Source organism: Lampris incognitus, chromosome 9 (assembly GCF_029633865.1).
Source record: "Lampris incognitus isolate fLamInc1 chromosome 9, fLamInc1.hap2, whole genome shotgun sequence".
In the NCBI taxonomy this organism is placed as follows: domain Eukaryota; kingdom Metazoa; phylum Chordata; class Actinopteri; order Lampriformes; family Lampridae; genus Lampris; species Lampris incognitus.
Window position 1 is genome coordinate 52,409,215 of NC_079219.1, and position 13,016 is coordinate 52,422,230.

The 13,016-nt window shown below is 43.3% G+C and overlaps 1 protein-coding gene across 1 annotated transcript in view; it reads right to left on the reverse strand.

Moving 5' to 3' along the window:
* LOC130118574 (dynein axonemal heavy chain 11) overlaps nucleotides 1-13,016 on the reverse strand; it is an 87,945-nt gene that overhangs the window by 38,661 nt on the left and 36,268 nt on the right. The window contains exons 49-54 of the mRNA XM_056287015.1: nucleotides 10,652-10,891; nucleotides 10,165-10,326; nucleotides 8,038-8,231; nucleotides 7,315-7,477; nucleotides 6,501-6,624; nucleotides 5,062-5,204 (exon numbers count right to left, since the gene is read on the reverse strand). Of these exons, the coding sequence (XP_056142990.1) occupies nucleotides 5,062-5,204; nucleotides 6,501-6,624; nucleotides 7,315-7,477; nucleotides 8,038-8,231; nucleotides 10,165-10,326; nucleotides 10,652-10,891 (1,026 nt within the window). The remainder of the gene's footprint in view (nucleotides 1-5,061; nucleotides 5,205-6,500; nucleotides 6,625-7,314; nucleotides 7,478-8,037; nucleotides 8,232-10,164; nucleotides 10,327-10,651; nucleotides 10,892-13,016) is intronic.

Consider the following 13,016-nt stretch of genomic DNA (forward strand, 5'->3'; position numbering starts at 1 on the left):
TATATACATCTCAACACGGATACAGGAAAAAAGATTTTAATGCATAGCAGTACAGGCCTGTTTCGTGCCTCTCGCACTCATCAGCTGCCTATATACATATATATAAACTTTAATATATTGCAGTACAAGCATGTTTCATGCATCACGCACTCATCAGCTGCCGATGTGGTTGAACAACAAAGAAAACAAACACACAGCCATGCAACGCCCCTAGTTACAGTACACAGTAACCAATGGGAGGATAGAAAACATATGAAAAATAACATCAGAAACATTACAACCCATGGAGTAGGGACTGGGGCTTGTTTTGAAAAAGCAAGGAGTTAAATGGCCAGGCACTGTTGAAAAAGCATACATTTAAATAGAACAAAATGACATCCAATGAGGTACTTTGTATATATCATATGATGGGGGGGGTAATAAAGACACTGGTTTACTTGTAATTGCAAAGCAGATATTTCTTTCTGTGTCAACAGCTGGTGGCCATTTCATTTCTACTGTTCAAGGTAGACATATCAGGCTTGCAAATAATAAAATTTTCTCTGCCAAGCGTAGGTTACATCCTTTGCTGTTAATTAAATATGCATTGCTCTTCATGAGGATTTTCCATGAGATAGAGTAACTAATATTCTTGTCCGCCAATGACCAAATGTGGCGGCTTAAGGCCATTGCATTTCTTGAATGCTCATTCCCGAAGCTACTCATATGGCCGTTAAACCTAATTTTAAAAGGGCCCTCTGTTAAACCAATGTAAGAGTCCACTTTGCAGTTGTCTTCTCTTGTCACTGATGCCTGGTAGATGACTCCCTCTGTCTGGCATTTTCCTTCAAGAGGGCACAATGCCTTAACATGGCAGTTGCAGTTGGTGGTGTTTGGCTGCATTGAGGGGGGTCTGTGTCTTGGTCATGATGCTTGTGTTGTGGGATGATATAACCTGCTGAACATTTGGCATGCAGCTGTAGCTAATTTTGACCATGTTCCTGTTGAATATTTTTCTTAGTTGGTGGGCTTGAGTAAAGCACTCATCCAAAAGATTGAAAAATAGTTTTCCAATATTAGAGGCCATGGTGTCGCTGTAGGGAGGATTATACCGGGTGATGTTCCACCTTCTGCTGCGATTTTTTTTTTTGCTGGCTGTCACTAATTGATGGTGGATTGTACGTAAGCCTGAAATTATATCCACTCTTTTGTAAGGCTTCTTGGTATGGGGGGGGGGGGTCTGCTTCATTAAAGATAGCTTAGCTGGATGATAAACATGAGAGTTTCTTATTTATGCTCACTGGGATATTTTTCAAGATAGAGGGCGGATGATTTCTTTCTTTGTGGATGTACTGCGGTGTATTATTGGGCTTCGTGTATGGCCTGTATGTACCATTTCTAAGGTCTAATGAGTTGTTGAGGAAGTCGATCTGTTTCTTGTTAGCCTCAAATGAAATTTCTAGCCCACTGTTTGCGAATATACAACACATTTTCTTTTTTATTCTCTCGACTTCTCTTGCCGGTTTGTTGCAGACTGCCAGCCCGTTGTCTCTATATAGTCCAACGTTGATGTCTAGGACCTGTAGTTGAGACAAGTACAAGCCCACTAGCTCACAAGTCTCTGCCCCGTTGAAGCTGCCCATGGTCACGTCAAATTTTTTTTTTTTTTGCTTAGCTTACCTATTTCGGGTTTGATGGGGGGTTGATAAGCCTACATGTCGTCCAATTTCAGATCCAATGCAATTTTTTTTTTTGTCCTTTATAGTGATGTCTCTTTCATACTGGTACCGATTTTCAAGAACAAGGGCGATGTGCAGAACTGTAACAACTACAGAGGTATAAAGTTGATCAGCCACAGCATGAAGATTTGGGAAAGAGTAATAGAAGCTAGGTTAAGAGGAGAGGTGATGATCAGCGAGCAGCAGTATGGGTTCATGCCACGAAAGAGCACCACAGATGCGATGTTTGCTTTGAGAATGTTGATTGAGAAGTATAGAGAAGGCCAGAAAGAGTTGCATTGTGTCTTTGTAAATTTAGAGAAAGCTTATGACAGAGTGCCGAGAGAGGAGGTGTGGTATTGTATGAGGAAGTCAGGAGTTGCAGAGAAGTATGTAGGAGTGGTGCAGGATACGTATGAGGGAAGTGTGACAATGGTGAGGTGTGCGGTTGGAATGACAGATGGGTTCAAGGTGGAGGTCGGATTACATCAAGGATCGGCTCTGAGCCCTTTCTTGTTTGCAACGGTGATGGACAGGGTGACGGACAAGATCAGGCAGGATCTCCATGGACGATGATGTTCGCGGATGACATTGTGATCTGTAGCGAAAGTAGGGTGCAGGTTGAGGAGAACCTGGAGAGGTGGAGGTATGCACTGGAGATAAGATGAATGAAAGTCAGTAGGAGCAAGACGGAATACCTATGCGTGAATGAGAGAGAGGACAGTGGAATGGTCAGGATGCAAGGAGTGGAGGTGACAAAGGCATTTGAGTTTAAATACTTGGGGTCAACTGTCCAAAGTAACGGGGAGTGCAGTAGAGGGGTGAAAAAGAGAGTGCAGGCAGGTTTGAGTGGGTGGAGAAGTGTGTCAGGAGTGATTTGCGACAGAAGGGTACCAGCAAGAGTTAAAGGGAAAGTATACAAGATGGTTGTGAGACCAGCTATGTTATATGGTTTGGAGACAGTGGCACTGACGAAAAGACAGGAGGCGGAGCTGGAGGTGGAGGTGGCAGAGTTGAAGATGCTAAGATTTTCACTGGGAGTGAGGAAGAAGGACAGGATTAGGAACGATTATATTAGAGGGACCACTCAGGTTGGACGGTTTGGAGACAAAACAAGAGAGGCAAGATTGAGATGGCTTGGACATGTGTGGAGGAGAGATGCTGAGTATATTGGGAGAAGGATGCTGAATATGGAGCTGCCAGGGAAGAGGAGAAGAGGAAGGCCAAAGAGGAGGTTTATGGATGTAGTGAGGGAAGACATGCAGGTGGCTGGTGTGACAGAGGAAGACGCAGAAGACAGGAAGAAATGGAAACAGATGATCCGCTGTGGTGACCCCTAACGGGAGCAGCCGAAAGTAGTAGTAGATAGTGATGTCTCTTTCAGCGGACTTCACGGCCTTCTTGTATGATTTGGTGAGGTTGCTATGTAGAAGGCTGTCATATTGATTGGGCTCTAGCTTATAAAAATTGGCAGTTTTGTCGGCTCTAATGTGCCGCTACATTTGGTCATTGGTGGACAAGAATATTAGTTATTCTATCTCATGGAAAATCCTCACAAAGAGCAATGCATATCTAATTAACAGCAAAAGATGTAACCTACGCTTGGCAGAGAAATATTTTATTATTTGCAGTTCTGACATGTCCACCTTGAACAGTAGAAATGAAGTGGCCACCAGCTGTAGACACAGAAAGGAATATCTGCTTTGCAATTACAAGTAAACCAGTGTCTTTATTATCCCCCCCCCCCATCCATTAGATGATATGCATGTGATGACTTTTATTAGATGTTATATTTTCATATTTCAACTGTCTGCTCTTCCAGCTGTGGTCCAGCACCACTCCACTGTATGATATACGTAAAGTACCCCATTGAATATTATTTTGTTCTATTTTAAATGTATTCTTTTTCAACAGTGCCCCGGCCTTTTAACTCCTTGCTTTTTCAAAACAAGCCTCAGTCCCTACTCCATTGGTTGTAATGTTTCTGATGTTATTTTTCAAATGTTTTCTATCCTCCCATTGGTTACTGTGCACCGTAACTAGGGGCGTGGCGCGGGGCAACGTAGTATTTATTGGCTGTTTTTTTTCTTTGTTTAACCACATTGGCAGCTGATGAGTGCATGAGGCACGAAACAGGTTTGTACTGCAATATATTATAGTCTTCTTCCTACATAAATCTTAATATTCCACTCCTCAATTGTTGAGCACTTTTATCAACCCCATTGATGGTTTCCAGAAAAGAAAAGAAAAAACGCTATACTATGCTTATAGCATGAAACACGCTTGTACTGTCTCAAAGAATTTATTTGACTCACTGAATTATATATTTATATATATGTGTGTGTGTGTGTGTGTGTGTGTGTGTGTGTGTGTGTGTGTGTGTGTGTGTGTGTGTGTGTGTGTGTGTGTGTGTGTTGTGTGTGTGTGTCTCATTTGTGCCCAAATACAAATACAGTACATACACTAAACACATACCCATAGACAAGCTAAGCCCATAAGAGGACAAACAGCCAAATGCACATATGCAAACCCCAAACACAATATAAACAGCCTCTGATATGGCAGGTGTATCCAACAGGGAAACCCATCATCGAATCACAGAAAGACAATTTGGCAGCGATCCTCTACTCCCTAACACCCCTTAGCCCCCACCCTGCCACCACACACACACACACACGCACACACACACTCCTCTCCCTGCCATGTGGACTGGCAGCTACATCTCCAGTTGGCTGGAGCAGAAGGAGACGCTACTAGAGGTCTTCTGGCCCACCGATCAGCTGGAACACATACATGTGCACTGGAACAAGAATTTCCTTCCTTTTAACCCCCTGAGTCTGTCTGGGTCTGTTGATTCAGCTCTCCAGTCTTACACAGTTCATTGGCATGTATTTACATAATTTCAAACATGAATTCTATATCTAGTGTCTTTAATCACCAAAAACAAATATATCATATAGACATTTGATATATTTATGAGCTTTGCAACACTGTCAGTGTTATGGACAGTAACATGGATAATCTGGTTTATCTTTACATTTGGTCCAATTCATGAGTTCACAGGTTCAACTGTCTATGATATCTTTAAAATCCATTCTAATAAGACAGTAGGTAATGCCTGGAAAGCAGCAGTGAAGATGTGTTGATAAAATGCATCTCTGCTCTAAACTGACTTAACATATTCTGCCATGAGAAAAAAAAACTGGTGCTACAAAAATGAGGCTCTCATTTAAGCATGTTCTACTCAAAGAACTGTGCATAAAATCCCAGTCTAAAATGACAGCAGTCGTATTTAGGATTGACACAGCTGGGATCAACAGTGAACAGCATCACTGACTTTAGGAGGATCAGTTGAAGGTCTGACCTTGAGCTGCAGTCGTACTCGGTCGGTGAAGAACCTCCAGCAGTTCACCCTACTGCCCAGCAGACCGAGGGCTCGGACCTCAGCCCTCAACCCGGCCACAATCCCCTCTATCTCCTCCTCACTGAAGACTTCAGGAATTTCACCTGTGAGGAAGAGGAATACGCACAGCTGGGGAAATACAGACTGACATATTCTGTCAATTAATATCCACATTTCACTCTTAATGTAAAATTCAAACTCTCTGAAGAGCAGCTGAACATTTCTCCCCGCCCCCCATTGAATTATAGCTTACAATATTCATAATAAAAAAGTAAAAATAAACTCAAGGAAAGAATACTCTGTAAAGGGTCTAAAAGTGATTACTAATTATTTCAGTGGTAACAACTTTAATGTTAATAACTCATTTATTGATGAGTTATGAATCAGCAATAAGATGTTATAACACACTGACAAAAAAACTTTTTTGGATGTCAGATTGGGAGCCCATATTGGGAGTCTCCATACATTCTCCTGGAAACCACGTGATTTGACGAAGACAGCCAATCGTGTGGCAGCCTCGCTAACCATTCATTGGCAGTCACTCGGGGTCAAGTATGACTGTCCCAGGGGGACGCCTGCGTGTGACAGCTTTTTACGTGGAGTGGCTGATGTGCCTGCAGCCACCACACGATCCTTGGCAGGGGGTGGCCAGAGTCCAGTGGCACGGAGAACCAAGACGATTCGGGACCACCCTCTGTTGTAGCCTTCATCCGCCTTCACTGGCATTGTGACCTGGAGACATCTTCCGCCAGTTCCACCATTGAGGTCTTTGCTGGATTGTGCTTCGTCTGGAACCTCCCCCTTGACCTATCCACCTTGAGTGACCCGACCAGGAGCCAAGCTCCGGATGACATAGCTCTTGGGATCACACAAGCATCTCCACCACGGCAAGGTGGCGATCCAGGAGAAGACCACTACTTCACCTCAACCTTAAACTAACCACTTTAAATGTAGTTGTCAAGGCTACTGTGCAAAAATCAGGTTTTGCATTAGCACTGGGTGACATTTTTAAGTCATGTTACTTGCATGCCGCTTGCTGAAAATGTGAATCGGCAGTTCTCGGGGTTATGTGGTTTCCAACAGAATGTCTGTGGAGACTCTTTTGTATTGATAAAATGTGGACTCCCAACCTGGCAACCAACCCAGAGGTAATTTTAATCATTAAGAAAGTAATTCATAACCACTAATACACCAAAACTATGCTAAAAAACATGAAAAGAAAAATGTGGGGCTGGATCCAGCAGAACACACAGGATACCCATCCAGTTTTGCCACAGTACAGTAGCTACCCTGTGGAACCCCGGGGCAAGCACAATAGAGGAAAGCAGATTACTGGCCTGGTGACCCAGGAAGGGGCCTACATGATGTAACATATGCTCGGCACTGATTTCATCTCTCACCTGATGCCAGCAAGTCATTGATAATGACCAGAGACTGTTCATCAGGTATCTGTGCATCAGTCAGGAGCAAAGCAACACGCTGATTCCTCAGTCCAGTCTTGAGGAACAAACCTGCTAAATCCAGCTGAAAAAGACAACAAGCTGACTGAATGGAGATCTGCACTGCTCAAATTCAGTTGAGTTCAAACTAAAAATTTTAAAAACGTCCCACAACTACCAAGGGAAGAATCGCAGACTCACTGCGAACACCTTGATCTGTTAATAGCAGACTGAAAGGACGAGGCTTGCTTCATCAATGGGGTATTGAAATATTTTCTGGAGGTCTTTAATAGCAACTGACAATTCTTCCTTCTCGAGTCAGTGGAGAGGTTGAGCACAACTGAATTAGATCAATAAGGTGCTTGCGGCCAGAGGAAGTATTGATTTAGGAAATTTGTCCAAGAGAAACCTTGATCTCTGTTAATTAATCACAGCCATTTTGCATTATTCTTACTTAAACTGCTGACACTCGGGACAGCATTTGGCGACTGTGGCTGCAACTTGGGCATTTCACGAGTAAAAAGTTCTACGATATTTGATCCTCTGTTGATACAGGGTTCAGGCAGCCCGTCTGTTACTAATACAACTCATACTAATAATAATGAAAACAGCTCAACAATAAAGTATCTATCTATCTATCTATCTATCTATCTATCTATCTATCTATCTATCTATCTATCTATCTATCTATCTATCCTAATACCACTACTGCCACTACCAATACTACTTTTACCATTACTATTACTAATACTCACTACTAGAAACACATATTTACCTTCAGGTCTTGAACACTGTACCCTTTCCTCACGGAGATTTGGAAGACTTCCACGGAGGAAATGTAGGCAGCCAGTCGTGTCAGGCTCTGCTTCCCACTGCCACCAACTCCAGCCAGCAGGCCATGACCGCACGGGGACTCCAGGATACGACTGATCCGACAACTGATAATAACAAAAACAGATACTCCGCTGAATGTCCATCACTAAGTCGTATTTTTCTTGAATAAAGCCTAGAAATCCATCTGACATGGCACCATGAACAACTGCCACCTTATTTGTTTGTTTGTTTTTTTGCACTGTCTACATATTGCTAGTTATTTTCTGAATTCCCTTGCCCACTTTAGACACACAGATATTCTGAGATTGTTAAGATGATCTCTGCTAGATATTATCAAGAGTTTTTTTTTTATTTGAGAATTTTGTCATGTCTTTTGCAGAGAGTTTAAAAGCTTTCCTTGAATCTCCACTCTCCACAAAAGCATCAACACCAGAAAATGCTAAACTGCATCATGTTAATCACACTACAGCAAGTTTGTATCTTTCTATTTCATGGCGTCTATTTCTAATTACTTTTACTTAGTGTTTGTGTCCCTTGCTGTTATGTCATGTTTCCTTTCTTTTGCTTTATTTTTACTGTAAAGCTCTCAATGAACACTCTGTAAAAGGTGCGCACACCATTTCTGCTGTGATAATCATAGTAATCATTAGATAGCTGTACTAACATGTGTTCCATGGCATCTTCAAACAGCACAAGGTTCATGGCGGCGTTGAGCTCGTTGTAACTCTCCAGGGCATCAGTAAGGATGGCTTTAAGCATGGACCACTCCTTGATAAGAGTATAGGAGGAATTCTCACCCCTCTGGGCAAAGTGGCAATAGAGGAGGGGCTGCTCTGTCACATCTTTATCCTCGACTCCCTGGGAAAGATAGGCAGGGTAAATAATTTACTACTACACCTTTAAAGTAGACAAAGCGGGTACAGAGAATAAATGAATTAACATTAAGAAACATGGGAGGAGGTGAGGGGGGTGAACCTAGCATTGGGAAAACAGGCAGAGAAATGCCCTGACTGGGTTGCTCTATTCACCTAACGTGTTTTTTCTTTGGACTTTGGGAAGAAACCAAGCTGCAACCACCATAGCTGATCTTGGAAGCCAACGTGGAAGAGCCTAAAGATGCAGATCTTCCAATGGCCACTAAATGCCTGCTCCAAAAAGACTCTGGTTGAATGGAAGTCAATAGAAAACTCCAAATTCTCTTTACAAATACAAAGTCAGTACATTTTTTTAACAAGTAATTAGGATCTCAATAGCCAGCTCAACTTCTTTTAATGTGTTTAATGTGTTTAATGTGTTTAAGCTGTGTTAAGAGGATAAAGAGTATATTTGGGGGTGTCTCAGTCTCTCCCTGGAGTGACTGACTGTCTGCTCATGCATCTGAAGCAGGTCTGACCTTAGCTCCATCTTACTGCCAATATTTACACATTCCAACTCCAAAATCTGACAAGATGGCGGCAAGCGTAAACACTAACTCATGGCTTCATGGAAGGCAATACAGAAACCTATGGGTGACATCACAGAGAGGCCGTTTACACCTGGCATTAAAATATGTCTTTGGTGATCCGATCACAAGTGGACAGCTCTAAGTTTAGGTTTGGATGCACCCAATGCGTCCTCAATAAGTCTTGAAATCCAATCCCTCAGGCCACATTCGCAGGATGGCCTGGGACACATTTGTCCACATCGCATTCGAAGTGTAAATGTGTCTCAAAGCACACTGAAGGAACGTCTATTCAACTGACATCGTCACCAAAGACTCCCCTGGGTTTAGGTTTTTTTTTTTTTTTTACCAAGGGTGGGGCTAAGTGTACATCATCTGTCACCATCTTACAATGCTGTGATTGCAACCATTCCCAAATCCTCTGTGAATAGTACACATTGCCACTAAAACTCTAGTTAATGCTCACGGCAATTTGCATATGAAACTGGTCATTGGTTTCAGTTATGTCATTGTATTGTTTATAAGGGTGGGGATACCTGCATCGGTTGAGACTGAAGATGTCTCTTAGATGAGTGATGAAACATTTCTGTCAATAAACATTGTGTCCAGATGAACTGACTCAACTTTCTGTGATTTCCTTACCTGGATTATTGAGCATGCATAAAGAGTTATAAGAATGAGTTTCAACTTTGTTGTGTATTTTGATCACAAAATGAAAGAAGCCAAACAATCAGAGCCTGACACTCCTTATTCACTCAGTTAATCTTCCTCATCAGATTGTCTCTATCTGGAGCGACATGCATTTGCTGCGTACATGCCATTGTAATAAAGGGAATACTTATAATGTGAATAATGTGAATATTTAATAATGTCTTTCAATCATTCACTCGCACGGGCCAGTGCGCTGCTCTCCCCCAAGCCACACTCCCTCTTGTCTCTTGCAGCCGAGGCTAAACCACACACCCCTACCACCTGTTTATTTGCATATAGAGTGGGAAATTGAGATCCGATCACAAGTCATCACTCGAGATGCATGTGGTGATACATTCTAATACCAGGTATGAACTGAAGTACTTGGACCTGTCCACTTGTGATCAGATCAACCAAGACGCATATTAATACCAGGTCTAAACAGCTCCAGACGTGATGTACAAAAATGATAACTCCAAACAGAAGGGCTAGGAATTAATCCTGGACCTTCTTTCTGTGCTAACCACAGTGATGATCACTAAACCACCACCATATTTTTTTCTAAATTTATTTTAAACTACATTTGTTAAAGAAATGTTAACTATACTAGAACATAATATTTTACAGTGTCTACACTATTCCCCAGAATCTTTACTGCACCTCAATGTGTTCATGCATGGTCTCCATCTGAAGCTTGTGGAAGAGCTGCAGGTCCTTGGTGTCCACCAGTCTATCTGAATACACCCTGCGGGACTCATGGAGCCATAGCAGTACCAGGTCTGTGCTCTCTCCCACAGTCTCCGGTCCCGCAAAGAGAAGACCCTGAAGTACACAGTTATAGTTATGAACTTTATTTAGATAAAACTTTTTTTTCCACCGACAGTTAAACTTCAATTCTTCCTTACTACTACTACTACTTTTGGCGGCTCCCATTAGGGGTCGCCACGGTGGATCATCCATTTACATCTCTTCTTGTCCTCTGACACCTTCCTCTTTCACACCAGCCTCTCTCACCACATCCATAAACCTCCAATGTGGCCTTCCTCTTTTCCTCATCCCTGACAGCTCCATACTCAGCATCCTTCTCCCAATATACCAAATTCTTCCTTACTTAATGCAGTTCTTCCTTACTGTTGATCATTATTACCTGGAAGAGGCTGGAGAGGTCTCGGAGGTTGAATATGTAGTGGAACCTGACAGCTGTGGGCAGGAAGTTGAAAACCATCTTGTGATGCAGAGCAATGGCCGCCTGGACGACAGCTGGGGCCATCTTATGGATGGCTGAGCTGAAAGGTTGCTGCTTCAGGTGGCCATTCAGGATCTGACTGTAGATTGAAGTCTGTGCCTCAGATGATGGGAAGTTCACCGTGAACACAGAGAAATGTCTCTGGGTTAAGCAAAGAGAAGAGACTTAAGACAAAATTTAGCAGGTAATAATAACTTTCTATCTATTCCTGACCATTCGAATCCCATACATGACTTTAATAGAAAATTGAAATTGAAACAAACCTAACTACAACATTCCCAAACCATATCTTAGATAAATCTTGAACACTAAAGAGGCCTATGAGCCCAGCCACTGGGGATGCACAAACCAGTTCATTCTCAGTGCTGGTCCCAAGCCCGGATAAATTGGGAGGGTTGCGTCAGGAAGGGCATCCGGTGTAAAACCTTTACCAAATCAAATATGCAGCTCATAAATCAGATTTCCATACCGGGTTGGTCGAGGCCCGGGTTATAAACAACTACCACCGGTACTGTTGGCCAGCAGAGTGCTGGTTGAAATTATGCTACTGTTGGGCAAAGGAGAGTCAGGAGAAGGCGGGAGGAGGAAGGGTAGGAGTGTGAAGGTGAGAGTTGGAATTTTCAATGGTGGCACTATGACTGGTAAAGGGAGAGAGCTGGCTGATATATGATGGAGAGAGGGGAAGTAGATATAGTACTGTGTGCAAGAGACCAGGTGGAAGGGGAGTAAGGCCAGGAGCATTGCAGGTGGGTTCAAACTCTTCTCCCATGGTGTGGATGGGAGGAGAAATGGGATAGGGGTAATCCTGAAGGAAGAGTATGTCAAGCGTGTTGGAGTTGTGAAGACAGCGTCAGACAGAGCGATGAGTAAGAAGCTGGAAATCGAAGGTATGATGATGACTGTTGTCAGCGCATATGCCCCGCAAGTTGGGTGTGAGATGGAAGAGAAAGAAGAATTCTGGAGTGAGTTGGATAAAGTGCTGGAGAGTGTACCCAAGGAAGAGAGAGTGGTGATTGGAGTGGACTTCAGTGGGCATGTTGGTGAAGGGAACAGAGGTGATGGGTAGGTATGGTGTCAAGGAGAGGAATGTGGAAGGACAGATGGTGGTGGATTTTGTGAAAAAGATGGAAATGGCTGTGGTGACTACGTATTTCAAGAAGAGGGAGAAACACATATAAGAGTGCAGGAAGGTGCACGCAGGTGGACTATATGAAAGGGATTGGAGACTGCAAGGTGGTGACAGGGGAGAACATAGCTAGGCTGCATCGGATGGTGGTCTGTAGGATGACTTTGGAGATCAAGAAGAGGAAGCGAGTGAAGGCAGAGCCCAGGATCAATTGGCGGATGCTGAAGAAGGAAGACTGTCGTGTGGAGTTCAGGGAGGAGTTAAGACAGGCACTGGGTGGTAGTGAAGAGTTGCCAGATGGCTGGTCAACTAGTGCAGAAATGGTGAGTGAGACAGCTAGGAAGGTACTTGGTGTGTCAACTGGATAGAGGAAGGAAGACAAGGACACTGGGTGGTAGAATGAGGAAGTACAGGAAAGTATATGGAGGAAGAGGGTGCGAAGAAGAAGTGGGATAGTCAGAGAGCTGAAGAAAGTAGACAGGAGTACACGAAGATGCGGTGTAAGGCGAAGAGAGAGGTGGCGAAGGCAAAGGAAAAGACGTATGGAAAGTTGTATAAAGCCAAAGAAAGCCACTTTATTTTGTCATTGTACAGTTACAACGAAATTTCTTTTCTGCATCTAACCCATCCTACTGTATAGGAGCAGTGGGCAGTTGCAGCGCCCGGGGACCAACTCCAGTTCTTTTTTCTATTGCCTTGGTCAGGGGCACATATAGGAAGGAATATTTACTCTAACATGCATGTCTTTTTGATGGTGGGAGGAAACCGGAGCACCCAGAGGAAACCCATGCAGAACATGAAAACTCCACACAGAAAGGACCTAGGACATCCTGGGGTTCGAACCCAGGATCTTCTTGCTGTGAGGCAACAGTGGTAACCACTGGGCCACCATGCCACTGTATGAGTATGTGCCGTATGAGAGGTTGGACACTAAAGAAGGAGAAAAGGACATACACTGATTGGCAAGACAGAGGGAGCAAGCTGAGAACAGTGTGCAGCGGGTTAAGGTGACGAAGGATAGAGATGGAAATGTTCTGAGTGCTGACAAGGGAGGAGTGTGTTGAAAAGGTGGAAGGAGTACTTTGAGGGGCTGATGAATGAAGAAAATGAGAGAAAAAAGGTTGGATGTGAGGATAGTGA